Here is a 20,391-nt window from a genome sequence, read left to right as displayed (position 1 = left end):
CTGTATGACTCCATGACTCTGCGATTCTAAGTATGAACACAAAATGAAGCAAATTTATTGTTGCACAGGCTGCTGAAATCACAAGACAGTGAAAAATCCTCTTTGTCTTCATTGTTAGCAATTTCTGGAATACAAGAAGCCTACACATGTTAAGCCTCTGTCCCACTTTCCCGAGTTACTCACGAATTCTCCCGAGTTTTCCCCTTGATTCAAACTCGGAGATGCCAGCCGTAGGTACTCGGGGCTATTTTATTTACTCGTGGACATTTTTCAACATGCTGAAAAAACGTCCCGACTTACCTGATCCCCCGAGTACCTACGGCTGGCATTACGAGCCGCTACAAAATATCTATGGACTCGCTACGGGAGAATTTGTGAGTAACTCGGGAAGTGGGACAGGGGCTTTTATCAGTAGATACGTGCTTATAGCCCAATGGTATGAACATTGAATTCTCTAAAATTTTGATTATACCCTCCCCTTCCCTCTTCTCCTCACTCTCTTTCTTGGGCCCCATGCAGGTATCTACTTATTTCTATTATAAAGACCCCCTCTCTCCCCCCCCCCCCCCCGCCACACATCTATTTCCCTTTCTTTGGCTTCACATTTCACTCCACCTCTCATTATCTCACACACTTATGATTCTTTTTCATCTCTAGCCTTTGCCTACCCATCTGCCAATCAAACCGCACTCTAAACGTTATTCCATTATCATGTATCTGTACACTGTGAATAGCTCAATTGTAATCATGCATTGTCTTTTCACTGGCTGGATAGCACGCAATGAAAGCTTTTCACTGTACCTTGGTATACGTGACAATAAACTAAATTGAACTGAACTCTCATCTCTATCCACCTATCACTTGCTGATTTTGTCCCACCCCACCTCTCTTCAATTTTCTGTCCCTGACTACAATCAGCCAGGTGAAGGATCCCAACCCAAACATTACCTATCCATGCCCCCCAGCGATGCTGCCTGATGCACTGAGTTACTCCAGCACTTTGTGATTTTTTACATATAAACCAATACCTCCTGGTATTGCTCTCAGTCTGTCATTGCAGCAAAGCCTGGGAATCATCTCTGGTTTTATCAAGTATGCAGAAGGACGTGCTGGGAGCAACTTCGTGCATATCTAAAATTGATGAGGTGCTAGACTGCTGAAGCTGCAACACTAGATAACAAGTATACTAAGCAGTAGAAATAGCAAACATTATAGAGATAAGCAATCTCACAATCAATGAATCTCTCCCACTCAACCCACTTTAAGTTCGCACAGACAAACAAATCCGAACCACGCCAGTAAGACTATAATCAAAAAAGAAAATATTCCCCCAATTACAAGTAACCCAAGACACACCCCAATATAAACTACAAGCATCCACTTATTATGCTGATAAATCACACTGTAATAAATCCTCCTCATGGTGTACTCGGTCAACGGAACGACTCCTCCTCCGACACAGCGATCGAAAGAGTACGAGCCCTGATCGAACCACCACGAATCAGATTCTAACAATACTACAATCTAAACAATTACAAATATTTAATTCAAACACACTTTTACTTCAATTGTCTAACACTCAAAAATCCTTAAGCACTCACACAAACAATACAAATAGCGGTCCGTGAACTTAACTTTCTAAATCTTAATACACTCTAAATCTTTTTACATGTATCTGTACACTGTGAATGCCTCAATTGTAATCATGGATTGCCTTTCCACTGGCTGGATAGCACGCAACAAAAGCTTTTCACTGTACCTTGGTATACGTGACAATAAACTAAATTGAACTGAACTCTCGTCTTTATCCACCGATCACTTGCCGATTTTGTCCCACCCCTACCTCGCTTCTGTTTTCTGTCCCCGACTACAATCAGCCAGACAAAGGGTCCCGACCCAAAACATTACCTGTCCAAGCCCTCCAGCGATGCTGCCTGATGCACTGAGTGACTCCAGCACTTTGTGAATTTTTTACATACAAACCAATACCTCCTGGTATTGTTCTCAGTCTGCCATTGCAGCTAAGGTTGGGAATCATCTCTGGTTTAATCAAGTGTGCAGAAGGACGTGCTGGGAACAACTTTGTGCATATCTGAAATTGATGAGGTGCTAGACTGGTGAAGCTGCAACACAAGATAACAAGTATACTAAGCAGTAAAAATGGCAAACATTATAGAGATAACAATCTCACAATCGATGAATCAGGTTATAGGTCTTCAATGCTATCATATCCTGTCAATGATAATAGTGGATAATTAACTGCAGATGGGCAACCGATGGTCCAAAACCAACTCTATTCTCAATTATCAAGAGTGTTAAGTTAAGACTGAAGCCCTCTTAAACATGTTCAATCAGATGTGGAGGGAAACTGATCCAGCTCAGCTTCCTTCTGAGATCCCAGCATCACAGATGATAGTTTTCTGCCAATTCATTTCAGTACATGCAATGCCATAAATGAGAAAAGGCCTGAACAAATCATGGCAGCAACAGATTATCTCAGCAAGGGTGAAGCTGGGGAAGGTGTGGTAACAAGTGGGATACAAGGATGCAACCAGTGGAACTGGTAGGCCAACTAGGGTGGGGGAGGGAGGAGAGGGGTGGGAATGCAGGAGTTACTTACAATGAGTGAAATCAATGTTCATACGTTGTAAGCTCCCAAAGCAAAATATGAGTTCTTCCACTTTGATTTGTGCCTCAGAACTGGCCATGCCTCTATCCATGCAGTTCTAGTTCTGCTTAGTATCTACTGAGCAAGTAGAAAATTGTCCAAGTATATCTTGTCCACAAATGGCAGGATAAATCTGATTATTATCATCCAGTCAGACTCCACTCCACCTACAGAATGATGGAATGTGTCCTTGTTATCATTGCTAGTGTAAATAGCTCATTCTAAGCTCCCCCCCCCCCCCTCCCCCAGTCTAGTTTCAGTCAAAAATCACTGAGTCAAGCACTTGCGCAACTAATCTTTATTTTGACAAAACACAATTACAGTTCCCACTACTATATCTAACCACCGCGGGTTCGATCCTCGTATCTGCCTGGCCAAGCCCTTTTAGCCTCGTTCAGGCAAAGACACTCCAGAAGGTCACGCAGTCCCAAGCGTTCTCCCGGAAGATCGACACAGGACCTCGTGGGAGCGGCCTTTTATAGGTTCCCAAACCTTCAGGGGTCGAACCACATGGGGGTGGCCTCTTTGCAGTCCAATAACAGATATCAATTAACACAGTACATAATAGACATTTCCCTAACCCAATAATACACTGACTAATACAATGTATTCAAATGGAGCTTCTGAAAGGAAGCAAACATCGCAACATGTGCCTTGATATTCAAGAAATCCAGACAAGTCTCAATACTTAATCCAATCAACATCCAGCAAAGTAAAGCTTTGCAACAATATGGACAATGTGGATGTCTGGTTTGCATTCATCCAATCCATTCCATGCAATTTGCACCTATTTGTCAAGATCTGCAGATGTTCCATTCTCTTCCTGCAACTCTTATATAGGTTCTAGACAAAGTGGCAGCATGTCCTATTTCTGCAGAAGGCACATTTAAATTGACTAAATGGCCTAGCAGCCCAGAAGCCTTTATTCAATTTTAGTGTCCTGGCCTCTCCAATTTGGACAGCATTAACACTAGCAAATGTATTTACTCACCAGCAGACTGCGTACCGACATCCAGCTTGGGTTTCCTTACTCAGGTCAGGTCGGGGGGGGGGGGTCAGATAATCGGTGACCCCCATCAGGACCAAAAACAAGACCTGTCAAAGGGCGGATGAGCTTCTAGCGAGCCAACGGCCATCCACACTTAGTAGAAGTTGCGATCACTGTCATATATAGCATTGTAAAGAACGATGATAAAGCACACACACCAAAATCCTGTACTTCCAGCAGCGGAAGTCCGCAGTAACTGGAGGACAGAGATGTGTGGTGCGTCCATCACTGTTCCCGTCGGAATCTAGCACCACTGCATCACTAATGTTTTCAACGATGATGAATGAATGAAGCTCCAAACCTCATCATAGCTTTGACCCATGTGTGGACCAAATAAATAAATTCCAGAAGTGAGAGTAAAAAAGGGATAGACTACCACGGAGCAATAAATGGAAGCAAATGTCCAATGAGTAACTTGTTTAGAATGTAAACACAAAAGCTGGCATAACTCAGCAGGTCAGAAAAGGAATAGATGACGTTTTGAGTTGAGACCCATCTTCAGACTGAGAGTCTCCACTAAGACTGAGTTTCTTCAGAAACGTCCTATTCCTATTTTCCAGAGATGCTGTCTGACCCACTAAGTTACTCCAGCTTTTTGTGTGAATCTTCGGTTTAAACCAACATCTGCAGTTATTTCCTACACACATGTTTAACTTGTACTTTTATTCCTATTTTTTTTAGATCACTTTAGAAGTGACAGGTTCTTTGGCAATATATTTTCCAGAGTGAAATCTTTTTCATTCTCTGTAAAAGGGGTTCTCCCATCCTCATATGTAAATGGAGGGTGGGTGTTTGTTTAGGGTAATGTTTTAATGATCTTTAAATAGGGATCCTCGTTTTCACTGAACATTAATCCTTAACACTTTAAGACAGTTGGATTATTTTTGCTTTGGTTATTGTCCAAACTCATTTGGTATTTCCTGCTTTAATAAGTGCCCTTATCGTATTCTCATGCCACAAGTCATAACTGATCTTGTTCTAAAGTGTTTTCGTGAGCCTGTTTATCAGTTGAGTCTGCACTATCACAACAGTTTTTTTTAAATTTAAACTTACTATTGAGGAGTCAGAAGTAAATGTTACAGAAATGGGGCTTTGTGGAAGTGAGTGTGGACCTGTTTTTACTCTGTGTTTATTGGCTGATGGATAATGAGTTTATTGCACATTATCCCAAGCCAGCAGTGGTGCATGTGTTATTTATGTCCATCAGCTGGATGCATTCTGCTTCCAACTTTGGAATTAATTTCATACCCAGAAAACAATTAAATGGCAACAATAGAAATTGTGTTTTCACAACAGTCTATGTGCCTGTATTTTAACTGAATAAATGCTTTCAGTCTGTAGTTTGGAAGTATATATTTTGAATGAGAGATTGTGATTTTTTTTTTAATGCAAAGACATGGTAGTTTATGTGCAGAGGATCTGAAATTGGGCATGCCAAGTGCATTAGAATTGGACCTGCTTGCAAAGATACGTACAATTCTGATGGCAGGAACCGATCACTGAAGTGAGTTGTCACCACAGTTTGCAAGTGTGCTGATGACTGGGTAATGAAGTTATACTACTCACATTGATTTGAAAAACCCCATTGGAGAGTTGGATAAAATTTATTTCAGTAAAATAATGCATTGAATGCATCTCATGCCACTGTCATTAAAATAACAGTCTCGGGGGTTCAAAATAAATATAGTACACCCCGGCAACTCTACCCCTGGCTGCGCGGCGCTCCAAATCCAGCGCGGCCCGCGGCCGGACGCCCGCAGCCCCAGCTCCGCGATGTTGGGAGTCGGCGGCGTCGCAGCACTGGGATACCAGCGGGGAGCGGGCAATGCCTTACCGGGTCGCCGTGCGGTAAGCTCCGGAGCGCTGTGGCCGCCGACACACAACATCGCGGAGCTGGGGCTGCGGGCGTCCGGCCGCGGACCGCGCTGGATTTGGAGCGCCGCGCAGCCAGGGGTTGAGTTGCCGGGGTCGGAGCTCTAACCGGCGCCGCCTGCGGCCGGACGCCCACAGCCCCAGCTCCGCGATGTTGGGAATCGGCGGCCACAGCGCTCCGGAGCTTACTGCACGGCGACCCGGTAAGGCATTGCCCACTCCCCGTCTCTCCGACCAGGTAGGGGACTAAGAATTAAAGTTTCCCCCTTCACCCCCCCCCCCCCATAAAAGCCCTCCAAACTAACTGACTAACATTTAGAGTAAATTTAAATTGTATTTACCTATGGATACAGGGTAGCAAAAACCATTTGCAATTTAGTCCAAAGGTAGCTGCACACCTATGTGGCATAAGAGTGACTCCAGTGACTCCAGACAGGGTGGGAAATGGGTGCAATTTGTATTAATTCTCCCGCTTTGCGTTCCTGTTTCTTCCAATACACTTCAAACGCCTGTTTACCAGGGAATGACGACTTTTATATGTTGTGCTTTATCTTTAGTTCGAAATGTGGCAATGTGTTTCACACGTGAATTACTCAAATATGGTAACTGTTACTAAGCAGCCTTTAGGTGGATAAATGGACGATGAAGATTAAAAGTGCATTGTGACACTACAGTAAAGAAGCAAAGACAAGGAAATAATACTTCCAGAAGCATGGCTAAACCCAAAAACCTGTGTGACAAGTTGGCCCACTTCTAATCTCCCTAAAATGACCTATCCTTTAATGCTTTATAAACCCTATAGATGAGCTGAGTAATTGTATATTGTCCTACATGTGTACACTGGGATTTGTAATCTGTTGCTATTTCCCTCTGCATTAAGGCAACTTGGAAGTGTGTGTCTGGAGTAACAATTGTAAAGCAATGGTTTCAGAAATATTTTCAAGTGGAACATGTAGCAGGCATTTTAATTTAAAAAATATAGCCTGGAGTTGAGGAGAGAAGGCTTAGTGGTTGGATTTCTTCCATGGAAATTAGAGGCATTATTTCATGGTTCATTTCGATATCTCAATTATCTAGCTTGCTGACTGAGCAATGCACCAACTGTATCTGTGTATATTAAAGATGTATGGATTTTTTTAAATCTTTATTAACATACCTGTCTTTTCCTTTCACCAGTCTAAGACATATGGATGCACTTGGCAAGGCCAGGCATTTTCCTTCACAATAGACTTTGCTTCGGGATTTACCTGTGTTGATGATAACACAAAGGTGAGGAAATACTAAGTGTTCGGCAGAAGTGTTGCTAAACAGATAAAGTAAACACATTTCAGATTTAATTTGTAAGATAATGCTTCTGATGTGAATCACAAAATCAATTTCATTCTGTTATAGAACGATCTATAGCTCATTAAAGCAAGTGCTCACAGCAGGAGCACTAGCTCACAGAGCAGAAAATCTGACAAGTCCATTTTCAAATTATATTGATTGCGAATTGAAAATATTGTAGGTTTTAGTGCAGTATTTAAAAAAAAAGACATATTAAGTTTTTCTGACAGATCAGTCATGATCATGATTGAGAAGTGTGACACTAGTAATATTGTAAGAATTTTTGAAAGATCTTATTCAACTAATAATCAATCCCAGACACAAGAGCGAGCGGTTGGGAGCTGAAGAAAAGTCAAGGATACAGAGGGGGATTTGCAGCTGAGGCTCAGTAGGGGTTATTGGCTGTGGATGATGGTCAGTAATTGGAGGGGCTGGCATGGTAGGGAGGGAAAATGAGCTTCGGAATCAATATGAAACTTAGGAATCAGTATGAAACTTGTAACCAAGGATTTGCAGGGGGTCGGCTGCTTGGAATCGATAAAGGATGGGTTCAGACAGGGTGGGAAATGGGTGCAATTTGAATTCCAGAGTTATGGTCGGGTGGATGATGGGGAAAGGGTTTGTCAGGAGACAGTCACTAGCAGGGAGGACTTGGGTATCAGATCACAGCAGAAGTGGGAGAGAATGGAGAGGCTTGGGTTGTTGTCCCCGGAGAGAAGGAGGCTGAGAAGTGACCTTACAGAGATCTATACAATCATGAGGAGCAGAAGTATGATAGGGTAGTCACCCTATTCCCAGGGTAGGTTAATCACAACTATAGCGTGCTGGTTTAAGGTTAGAAGTGAAAGATTTAAAGGCAATCTGCAAGGCATGTTTTTCGCAACAGAAGTATGGAACCATCTGCAAGGGGCAGTTGTAGAGTCTTTAACAACCATTTGGACAGGTACATGGATAGGAGAGATTCAGAGGGATAAATGTTTGCAAATGAAACAAGCTCAGGAAGACACTTTGGAGGGCATAGACGAGGGGCCAAAAGGCCAGCTTCCATGGTGGGTAACTCTATGAGTCTGGCATGCATGCTGTTTTGATGTGCTAATCCCAGACAAATCAAAATCACAACTAATTATGGTTAAAATCAATATTCTGTATACACAATTCATATTGTTTATTCCACATGTCGATAGATAAATAATGACATTCTAACTTACCTTGCAGGATATTGTCTGGAGATTCAAATTCTCACAGCTCAAAGGATCTTCTGATGATGGAAAAACATGTGTGAAATTATTGTTTCAGAAAACAGATACCAGACAGATTGACATGAAGGTACCTTCATTTTGTGCAATCAAAGTAATTGGAATACCATTCATCACAGGAGAAATATTCTCTTAAATAGTTGCATGGCATGTGAATACTAAATGCCTGTAATGTATTGGAGATCAATTGCAAGTTCCAACCCGTAATATACATTAAGGAAAGATTGTCAAATGATTGTCCTGTTTTTGTTTTGATATTTTCCTTCAAAATAACAACCAAGAGAAGTTTTATTTGCAAAGTTTATGGATTCTTCACATTTCTTGTAATCTCTCGTAGAATGCTTTGTTAATTAGTTGGCAGTTCTATAGATCAACAATTTTCAAAGCTGAGGGTGGTATTACTATCTTCTTTTGAATTGTCCTCCATCTCAATGGTTCAGAAGCTGCTCTTCAGCAACATATTTTCTGAATTTCCAACACATACTTATATTCTGTCTCATTAATTTATGCAGCAGAGGAATTCAAATTTATGTATGGAAACAATTATTCCTTTTGCAATTAATCTAATGACCATGTTAAGAATATTAAATATAAACCAGCTCTGAAGTTCTTTCCTGCACAATAATCTCAAGGCCTTGTAACAGGAGCATATGGAGGTCTTGAATAAGTGGTAGAAATGGCAGAGCCATTTATTCTACCACTTGAATAAGTGGTAGAAATGGTTATAAACTAACCATCCTTCAGGCACATCCTGCTCCATCTTTTTTCTTCTGCACATGCGGAGGGCTGAGGCATACTTGTCCCTGAGGGATAGCCTGAGCAGAAGAGAAAAAAAAAGGAAAATGTCCTGAGAGTCAAATCCCACTTTAGTAAATACTTAACTCCATGATAGTTCTCAATACAATGCTAGTCAATATTCAGGCTCACATTTTAATGTCTCATCAAGTCTTGTGAAAATTAAATTTGAGTCAATACTTGAAAAACAAATTTCTTGTTTTCAGCATTGTTAATTTTGCAAGTGTAATCTTTTTTAATGTTTTGCAAGGCACATAATCGTAACACAATGCTGGGTGTAATAGATTGCAGAATTTTGAAGAATCATTGGTCCATATCTTATAAAAATATTCCAGCAGTTACTGCCACAACATGGATTACTTTAACCATCTACTCACCTCCCAACCTGTCAGAAATCATTCACACACACAGCTTGTTACTTCAACGACTTCTGCACCTGATGTATTGAGTGATGGGAGGTGCAGTGGTGCATGGTTGAGGTTCAAGCAAATGTTGCCTCCCTAGTCCTTCTGATTTTAACCCCTTCCAAGTCCTCCTGAACTTCAATTCCTCCCCAGCTCTACTGATCTGCAGACAATCTTTTCTATCTTAATTCTACTCCCAGTTCTACTTTTTGTTAGAGATACTGTGCAGAAACAGGCCCTTTGGCCCACTGAATCCTTGCCAAGTCAAGATGGCAGTGCGACCGGTGTTTGTAGCGGCCTCTCTCAGTGGAAATTCAGTGCTTTCGCGTGTTATTGGAGCGAGTGGTGTGACTGGAGAATGTGTGTTGAGAGAGAGTATGTATGTGCGGCAGTAGGAGCGACAGTTTCTGTTGGACACTCACAACAAAGCTTCTTGCTGTAACAAACACTTACGGAGCGTTCTGGGCGAGCTGGGACTTCTGCGCCGCGTAGGCCCACGGAAAGCCGCGGCTGTACCTGGAACAACATTGGTGAGGAATCACTGCAAGTGGTGTAGCAGGATGCGGAAGCGGGGGAAGCGCGGAGGAGTCTACGCTAGGCTAGTCGCTAATCCCTATAAACCAGCAGTGCCTACACTCATGTTGGCAAATGTCCGCTCCCTCGATAACAAGATGGACTACATCAGAGCGTGGAGAGCTACTCAACGTAGCGTGAAGAACTGCTGTGTCTACGTCCTTACGGAGACCTGGCTGAACCAGAACATCACGGACGCTGCGATCCAGCTGGATGGGCTGATGCTACACAGAGCTTCGCTAGCTGGTATTCAAGGGGGGGGCGGCCTGGCTGTGTATGTTAATAGATCGTGGTGTCGGGATTCCACTTACTGCTCACCCCACGTAGAGCTAATGACTGTGAAATGCCGACCCTTCTACTTACCGAGGGAGCTAACGGCAGTCTTTATAACGGCCGTCTATGTACCACCGAGCGCGGACGTGAAGGACGCTATGACAGAACTCTACAACAACATCAGTGAGCAGCAGAGGGAACATCCCGATGCTTTCTTCATGGCAGCTGGGGATTTCAACCAGGCAGGTCTTACATCTGTTCTGCCTAAATTTTACCAGCATGTGAACATTGCAACCAGGGGAAAGAACAAACTAGACCTGGTGTACACGAACATTAAAGATGCATATAAAGCAGCCCCCCTCCCCCATATCGGCAACTCTGACCACCTGGCGGTTATGCTCACACCTGCATACAGACCCAGGGTGAAACAGGACAGGCCAATGGTCAAAGAAGTCAGAATATGGCCACAGGGAGCTACCGCAGCACTGCAAGACTGTTTTGAAATCACACAGTGGGCCATTTTCAGAGAGGCAGCAACAGATGACAGTGGCAATGACCTCCAAGAATATACAGAATCCGTCATCGGATACATCAATAAATGCATTGATGATGTGACAGTGGTTAAAACCGTCAAGAGGCGTGCCAATCAGAAACCTTGGCTAACTGGGGAGGTTTGTTCTCTACTGAGAGACCGGAATGCTGCATTTAAATCTGGGGACAACGCAGCATACAAACTGGCACGGAGTAACCTATCCCGGGGGATCAGGGAAGCGAAGAGGCGGTATGTACAAAAACTTAATAGCCACTTCACAAATGACAAAGAAACACGTCGCTTGTGGCAGGGATTTCATACCCCCCCCCCCCGCTGCGGATATGCCAAAACGACCCTTCTCTACCAGATGAACTGAACGAGTTTTACGCACGGTTTGAGGTTAAAAATACCACCCAGATACGAGCACTCCTGCCATCACCCAGCGACCAGTCACTCAGGCTGTCCACAGCCGGAGTTAAAAAGGCCTTTGCCAGCATCAATCCACGCAAAGCTGCAGGGCCGGATAACATCCCTGGATGCGTTTTAAGGGACTGTGCTGAGCAACTAAAAGATGTCTTTACAGACATTTTTAACATCTCACTCAGCCAGGCAGTAGTGCCCAACTGTCTTAAAAGTGCCACCATCGCCCCTGTCCCGAAGAAACCCAACCCAGCCTGTCTCAATGACTTTCGCCCAGTGGCTCTCACACCCATATTAATGAAGTGTTTTGAGCGGCTGGTTATGCAGCACATTAAAAATTGTCTCCCTGCCGACCTAGACCCACTGCAGTTCGCTTATAGAGCCAACCGTTCCACAGAGGATGCAGTCTCAACAACACTGAACCTCGTACTGTCACATCTCGACCGGAAAAATACCTATGCCAGGATCCTCTTTATAGACTTCAGCTCCGCTTTTAATACAATCATTCCACAGCAGCTGGTGGAGAAGCTGAAGCTGTTAAGGGTGGATACTGGCACTTGCAACTGTGTCCTTAACTTTTTATCACAACGGCAGCAGACAGTCGGGGTGGGCAGTCGGACATCAAGAACCATCGCCGTGAGCACTGGCTCACCCCAAGGCTGTGTCCTAAGCCCCCTGCTGTTTAGTCTGCTTACACATGATTGTACTGCTAGACTCAGTAACAACTATATCAACAAGTTCGCTGATGACACAACAGTGGTGGGTCTCATCAGCGACAATAATGAGTCGGCGTACAGGATGGAGGTGGAGCTGCTCACAGGATGGTGCAGATCCCACAACCTCACTCTTAATGTGGAAAAAACTAAGGAGATGGTGGTCGACTTCAGGAGGGCGGGAAAACAACACCACACACCGCTGTACATTGATGGAGCTGCTGTGGAGAGGGTCAGCAGTGTGAAGTTCTTAGGACTCCACCTGTCGGATGACCTGACCTCTATGACCAACACCACAGCAGTGATCAAAAGAGCCCAACAGCGACTCCACCCTCTCCGGAGACTAAGGAAAGCAGGTCTCCCCACTGCCCATCTAAGAACCTTCTACAGGGGCACAATCGAAAGCATAATAACCTACGGCATCACTTCCTGGTTCGGGAGCTGCAAGGCTTACGAACAATATCAACTAAACAGGATAGTGAAGACCGCCAGCAGGATTATTGGTGCCCCACTCCCTTTCCTGCTGGAGATATACAAGAAGAGGAGCATCAGTAGAGCCATCTCCATCATCAAGGACCCCTACCACCTATCACACCACAACTTCTCCATTCTGCCATCTGGGAAGAGGTACAGGAGCATCAGCTGCAAAACCAGCAGGATGCTCCTCAGCTTCTTCCCACAGGCAATAAGACTGATTAACGGACTTTGTCCCCGCCCAAAATATCGCTCACCAACACATCCAACCCCGCCCATACTTTGACAGTTAGGCACCTGTCAAAGTAAAGCCACTGTAAAGCCACTGTCGATCAGAATGTCTGTTTTTATTATATTGTTAATTTTAGGCCTATTTTCTATTTTAACCATGGTAATTTTAATTTGTTTTTAAAGCTCTATGTATTTATCCTTTTCTTTTTTTTTAAATTTATACACTAAAGAAATACTGAATACTGAATACTACAACCAGCAATCCCCATACACTAGCACTATCCTGCACACTATGGACAATTTCAGTCAAAGCCAATTACCCTAAAAACCTGTATGTCTTAGGAGTGTGGGAGGAAAGTTGAGTACCCGGAGATAACCCACGCAGTCACCGGGAGAATGTACAAGCTCCATACAGACAGTGCCCATAGTCAGAATTGAACTTGGGTCTCTGGCACAGTAAGGCAGCAACTCTACCGATGTGCCACCGTGCCGCCTCTCCTGATCTACATCATTACCCCATTTTACTGAAAAATATCCAATTTATTTTGTTACTAGTTCTGAAGATCGCATTGTCAACAGCTACATTGAAATAAGGCAAAGATTTTTCTCTGCAATGTGGTATAATTGAAAATTGACTCTAGAATTTCCTCTCAGTTTTTCTTTTGTTATACCATCTTGCCCACCCTCTCCTTCACAGCTGCAGAGGAAGTGTCTGTGCCTGTCAGATATGCAGTTTAGACTTTTCTGAATTGAACTTGTCAACAAAATGTTAACAAAATAGAGAGAGTACAGAGGAGATTTACTAGAATGTTGCCTGGGTTTCAGCAACTAAGTTACAGAGAAAGGTTGAACAAGTTAGGGCTTTATTCTTTGGAGCGCAGAAGGTTAAGGGGGGACTTGATAGAGGTCTTTAAAATGATGAGAGGGATAGACAGAGTTGACGTGGATAAGCTTTTCCCACTGAGAGTAGGGAAGATTCAAACAAGGGGACATGACTTGAGAATTAAGGGACAGAAGTTTAGGGGTAACATGAGGGGGAACTTCTTTACTCAGAGAGTGGTGGCTGTGTGGAATGAGCTTCCAGGGAAGGTGGTGGAGGCAGGTTTGTTTTTATCATTTAAAAATAAATTGGATAGTTATATGGACGGGAAAGGAATGGAGGGTTATGGTCTGAACGCAGGTATATGGGACTAGGGGAGAATACGTGTTCAGCACGGACTAGAAGGGTCGAGATGGCCTGTTTCCGTGCTGTAATTGTTATATGTTATATTTCTCTCCCTTTAATAAGTATTAATCTTCTTTTATTGATCAGCATCAGAAAATAATTAGAGCTGTTTGGAATTTCTATTACTTTTGATGCAGTTTGGTATCAGTGGAGTTGTTGTGTGACCTAAACTGGATTTCAGTGTCTCAGTGTCTACCCGGTTCAATCATAAGATAGGCAATAAGATAGTTTGAAGATTATAGAATTTGATCTAACTTCAGGTCTTGACCTGAGGACAATCTTGTGCAAAGCATTGTGTACCAATCCAGTCGGATATCAAAGATATATAAAAACTTATGAGTTCTGTTAATCTGGCCAATTAGTCCATGTTAAATACCAATCTTTTTGTGTTGTATTATTCATCCAAGGGGTTGTGCGTCAATGGCTGAGGTAACATTTAATTGCTCATCCCCAGGTGTCCTTGAGACAATGGTGGTGAGCTACCTTTCTGAACTGCTGCAATTCTTTGATTAATTAAAAATGACTTGACAACTGACATGGAGGAACAGATTTTCAGATTTCCTGTTAGCCACTGTTAGTTGGTGGATTCTAGGATTTTTAACCAGTGATGATGAAGGAACGACAACATATTTCCAAGTCAGGATGCTGAGTGGCCTGGAGGGCAATTTCTAGATACATTTTTGCTCCTTCTGACTGGTAGAGGTCATGGGTTTTGAAGGTACTGCCTAAGAAATTCTGGTGAGTTGCTGAGGTACATTCTGCAGATGGTACAACCACTGCTACTGTGTACCGGTGATGGAGTGAATGCATGGTTGTGGATTGGGTAGCTGGCAAGCAGGCTGCTATGTCCTGTTTGGTGTGTTGGAAAGAATTGCAGATGCTGGTTTAAATCGAAGGTAAACACAAAGTGCTGGAGTAACTCAGCGGGACAGGCAACATCTCTGGAGAGTTGCAATGGGTGACGTTTCGGGTCGAGACCCTTCTTCAGACTGATGGTGTCCTGTATGGTGTTGAGCTTCTTGAGTGTTATTGAAACTGCACTTATCCAGGCAAGTGATGACCAATCCATTACATTCTTGACTTGAGATTTGCAGATGGTCAGGCTTTGGAGAATGAGGAGATTAATTACTTGCTGCGACCTCTAGCCTCTAATCTCTCTCATTGCACATATGGCTACTTAAGTTTAGTTTCTGGTTAATGGTAACCCCCCTGGATATTGACAGTGGAGAATTTAGTGATGGTAATGCCATTGAATTTCAAGTGTTAAAGGTGGATGTTCTATTGTTGACTATCATCTGGCACGTGTGATGTGAATGTTATTTGTCATCTAATAGCCCAGGCATTGATCAGGTGTTGTTGCATTTGGGTGTGAACGGCTCCATTATCTGAGGAGTCACAAGCGATACTGAACATTGTGCAATCTACAGCAAACACCCCTACTTCTGACACTGATTGAAGGAATCAACTGAGATGGATTATCCTGAGACACTGCCATGAGGAACTCCTGTGGAGATATCCCATGGCTCAGATCATCCACCACAACCTAGATGCCAGGTGTGATTTAACCAGTGCAGGGTTTTCCACCGATTCCCTTTGACTCCAGTTCAGCTAGGATTCCTAAATGCCATACCCTAACAAATGCTACCCTTTTATCAAAGCCAGGTCCTCACACATCGCCGATGTTCTTTTGTCCATATTTGGACCAGGGCTTTAATGAGGCAAGAACTTAGTGACTTTGGCAGAACTTTGACAAAATGAGCTTCTGTGAACAGGGTATTAGTTCCTTCATCACCTGCCACAGACATACAGGCTGTGAATGGCAGTTTGGTGATCGCTATATTTACTTTAATAACTGCACTGATTGGCCTTCATGAAGAATTTTGGGGCAGAACTGTGGCATGGGGTGGCTCAGTGGCACAGCTGATAGAGCTCAGAGATCTCGGGTGCTGTCTGTGTGGAGTGCTCGCTGTGACCACGTGGGCATCTTTCAGGTGCTCCTGTTTCCTCCCACATTTAAAAGACATGTGGGTTTGTGGGTTGATTAACCTCTATAATTTGCCACTAGTGTGTAAGGAGTGGATGAGAAAGTGGGATAAGATAGAACTAATATGAACGGGTGATTGATGGTTGGAGTGGATTGAGTAGAGTGTTTTCATGTTGCATATTTCAGTCAATCAAAAAAAAGTTACTAATTAGCTATGAAGTGCTTTGGCATGCCTTCAGGACTGATAAAACGCTATAGTTCATTCATTCATGAAATTGCCAAATTATTGATGATTCTACCAATGAAAGGGAAATTATCCGAACTACTTTGATTATGGCTGAAAAGCTTTTTATCTTTTATATCACTCTAAGTGTATGTACCTACCAGAAAACAATGCATGCTCTGACTGGTGGATGGAAAATATAAATTTTATTGTAATTGCGCATATTAACTAATAATATGTTGGGGTTTTTTTTTGCAGGAGCTGGAATTTGCTGACCTGACTGCAGTTTTGCATTGCATACACTCATTCATAGCAGCAAAGGTGGCAGCGGTGGATCCACTGTTTGTAGACAGCCAGAATGTTGCACGGAAGTATATGTACAGCAGCTAAAGACGGGACTTCAGCCGCTGGATATGTATCGTATTCCTTGTCATAAATGAATCACTTTATGACCACATTATGACCACTTCAAGCACATAATGGGAATGGAGCGCAAACAGGTCAGAGATGTGTTACACTCTGGCAAGAGATGATGTCAAGTGGGTGATGTTGATTTACCTTTCCTGATATTTGGTTCCGTTTAATGTAAATGGGAATCGTGAGAGGTGCATATCCGAATTGATAATATCCCTTTTATTCTCTGACCCGATTTCAACATTGCCCTTGTTTTGTTTTCAACAATTAAGGGTAAAAACATCTTCCTTCATATTGGAAGTCAATCACATTGTCAGTGTGTACAGCACTGTATTATTCTCCCTTTTCAGCCTCCTGGTATCATTTTGCAAAAATGGAAATCTAAACTCCAAAATATTCCACAATTCATAATTTGCACTAACAGGATACTTTGTAATTTGTGTTTATTTCCTTTTTTTATTGACAGCTGTGATTTTGATGTCATTATTTTCTTGCAAAAGCACATTGAGTGTTCTTTCTAATAGATTTTGAGTGCTGATGAATTTAGAGTTATAGGATTAGTAACAATTCTTAAATTTGCAGTTAGCATAACAGTGTACTTTTGCACTAACATAATTTGGAATTCCTCACCAAAAACATTAAAAGGGTGTCTTATCTTATGAACAACAGCCAATTATTTTGTGCAGAAAAAAAATACTTCTCTTAACAATTGTAGAAATACTGATTTATTGTAAGTTATCAGTCTGTACTCTATTTCCTAACAGATGAGATGGTAAATCTTTATATCAAAATGTGTGCTTCATGTTTGTTCATGCAGAACTCATTGAGGCCTGTGACAATCGTCTGCTGAAATCTCCACAGAGTTACTAAGCAACTAAACGTACACCGTGTGTGAATTAGATAATCTCATCAATAGGGGCATTAGGCATGTAAGGAAAGACAAAATGCTGGAGTAAATCAACAGGTCAGGCAGCATTCTTGGAGAATTCTTGGAGAACATGGATATGCACCGTTTCAGGTCGGGACCCTTCTTTCGACTGTTAGAAAGGATGGAAGGAAAGAAAGCTAAAAGAGTGGAGGGGCAGGACAAAACATGGCAGGTCATAGGTGAACACATGTTAGAGGGGTTGATAGGCAGATGGTTGGACAAGGCCAGAGATGAACAAACACTAGGTATGAGACAAAATAATTAGAGAGTTGCAAATTGTGTAGCACGATGTATGAATTGTTTAGTAATGTAGGTGGAGAGGGAGGGGAGGGAGCGGGGGTTAATTCTGTGGAATTCTGAGGTCTGTGGAATTCTCTGCCTCAGAGGGCAGTGGAGGCAGGTTCTCTGGATGCTTTCAAGAGAGAGCTAGACAGGGCTCTTAAAAATAGCGGAGTCAGGGGATATGGGGAGAAGGCAGAAACAGGGTACTGATTGGGGATGATCAGCCATGATCACATTGAATGGCGGTGCTGGCTTGAAGGGCCAAATGGCCTACTCCTGCACCTATTGCCTATTGTCTATTGTCTATAATTGAGGGAAAAGAGGAAAAAACAAAGGTTTTGTAGAGGTTACCTAAAGTTGGAGAATTCAATGTTCATACCGTTAGGTTGTTAGACACCATATAAGGTGCTGTTTCTCCAGTTTGTGTGATCTCACTCTGGCAATGGAGGAGGCCCAGGACAGAAGGATCAGTCTAGGAAGTGGAGTTAAAATGGTTAGCAACGAGGTGTTCCTGCAGGTAAAGCGCCAATGGGAATCAAAATGATCGGCAAGTCTTCGATTGGTCTTACCAATGTACAGGAAGCAACATTGGGATCTGCAGTTTCCTGTTTCTACTCATTGGATATGTGGACAGTTACTGATTAGAATATAGAAAATTAGTCAAAGAATTAACAGATTAAGAAAGACTAAGTAAAGCAGCTGAATCTGTGCTAAGAATTGCAATGATTATCAAAGCGTAATTGGATTGGAAGATTTATTTTGTTATGCCATGACATACTTCACTGATTGAGCTCAAGATTAATAGATCATAGGTCATGATACCTATGTTTTTGGAGATAGAAGAAACTGCAGTTGCTGAAAATTTTCACGAACAACAAAGTGCTGGAGGAACTCAGATGGTCAAGCAGTATCAGTGAGGAAATGAACAGACAATGTTGCAGATTAGCTTCCTTCTTCAGTTCCACTATGCTCTGATCCAGATTTGCTGCCGCAGCCACATATATTTCTTTCACACTTCAGGCCCAACCTGAATCCAAGGTACCAAAACTCCATCCACAGTTCTCCCTCCATGCCATACATTTGACACTTTCCACAATGCATCGGTATCTACTGGCCCTCACTTAGTCAGTCTCGCAACTCTGGGCCTCACTCATCCAGACCTACCATGAACCTCAACTCCACTTCATCCTCAGCCGGTTCCACACCTTCAATAAGCACTACTTCATGTATCTGACGTCCACCACGAATTGCAAGCTCACCCTCCCCCTGACCAGGACCCCCACCGATACTACAGGATGCAACCACTCTCACGACTGTCCCCTCCTCCATAGTCCCACCTTTTTTTCAGTCTGAAGAAGGGTCCTGACCTGAAACATTGTCTTTCCATTCCCTCCAATGATGCTGCCTGACCTGCTGAGATACACATCCTCCTCTACCTACCTGCCATAACTGAAAAACAACCCAATATTGACTATGCTTATGATAGATACAAAATGCTAGAGTAACTCAGTGAAGTCAGACAGCATCTCTGGAGAAAAAGAAAAGGTGATGTTTTGGGTCGGAATGTTCAAGAAGGAACTGCAGATGCTGGAAGATCGAAGGTAGACAAAAGTGCTGGAGAAACTCAGCGAGTGAGGCAGCATCTATGGAGCAAAGGAAATAGGCAATGTTTCGGGCCGAAACCCTTCTTCAGTTTGGGTCGGAACCCTTCTTCACAGTTTGCTTGGTATGAAGACATTTTTACCTATTTTTCATTCTGAGCTGAGAAGCATCTAAATAGTGCATGGATGTCCAACAAGGAGACTGGCAAGCCCAGAGAGACTGGCAAGCCCAGAGCTAGACTTATTTTCTTCTTTTTTGATCATTCCAAAACTATATTAAAATGGCACAGATGAAAATTTAATAGAAACTCATTGGTCTTAATAATCAAACTGGGAAGATACAAGAAAGATACACGCATTGCTGGAGTAACTCAGCCGGTCAGGGGAGAAAAGATAAGTGATGTTTCAGGTCAGAATCCTTCTTCAGACTGAGGGCCTGGAAACTGAAAGTTAATAAAGAGTTGAAGGGCACATGAGGTGTTTTGGATGTAGGTGGGAAGGGAGTGGACAAGGGGGAATAGGATAGAATCGAGATATGTGGAGATGAGCTCAGTGGGGCAGGAGCAGGCAGAAACAATGGGTCTGCTAGAGCAGGTACACAAAAATGCTGGAGAAACTCAGCGGGTGAGGCAGCATCTATGGAGCGAAGGAAATAGGCAATGTTTCGGGTTGAGACCCTTCTTCACACTCCTTCAGAATCTGCTAGAGCAGTTGTGTTTGTGGATTTTTTTCAGGAGGCGGGAGAAGCAGCCACTTGGGGCTGGGGAACGATGAAGGTGGAGGCTGTGGAGGACAGATCGCCAGAGAACATGAAATCATAGATAGTCTGGGAGATGATAGCCTGGTGCTCATCTGGTCATGGTTGGGGATATGTTTGAGGTGTCCTATGTTAGATACAAGTCCTATAGTAATAAATTCATAAAATCATAGTCCACATGCTAAAAGCTGTAAAGATACTTCTGTTTCTATGAAAGATTGATAGAATTCTGTCATGTGTCCGCCTTTAAACTTGAAAACAAGAATACCAGGCATATGTGTCAAAATAGTTGAACTTGCCATTTCTCTAATTGAGGTATAAGCAGCAATCCTCTTGACAAAAGCCTATCGTTAAGAATCCAGACTGTCAAAACAATTAATATTCAGACCTTT

The 20,391-nt window shown here is 42.9% G+C and overlaps 1 protein-coding gene across 1 annotated transcript in view; it reads left to right on the top strand.

The window, feature by feature from the left end:
• The window catches only part of sntg2 (syntrophin gamma 2), a 218,657-nt gene extending 201,583 nt beyond the window's left edge, over positions 1-17,074 (top strand). Inside the window, exons 15-17 of the mRNA XM_033022079.1 lie at positions 6,765-6,857; positions 8,130-8,240; positions 16,276-17,074. Coding sequence (XP_032877970.1) covers positions 6,765-6,857; positions 8,130-8,240; positions 16,276-16,407 — 336 coding nt within the window. The 3' untranslated portion in view covers positions 16,408-17,074. The remainder of the gene's footprint in view (positions 1-6,764; positions 6,858-8,129; positions 8,241-16,275) is intronic.
• Positions 17,075-20,391: the final 3,317 nt, after the last annotated feature.

Source organism: Amblyraja radiata, chromosome 5, assembly GCF_010909765.2.
Source record: "Amblyraja radiata isolate CabotCenter1 chromosome 5, sAmbRad1.1.pri, whole genome shotgun sequence".
Lineage (NCBI taxonomy): Eukaryota > Metazoa > Chordata > Chondrichthyes > Rajiformes > Rajidae > Amblyraja > Amblyraja radiata.
The sequence above is the reverse complement of the archived record's forward strand: the minus strand, read 5'-3'. Positions and strand labels throughout refer to the sequence as shown.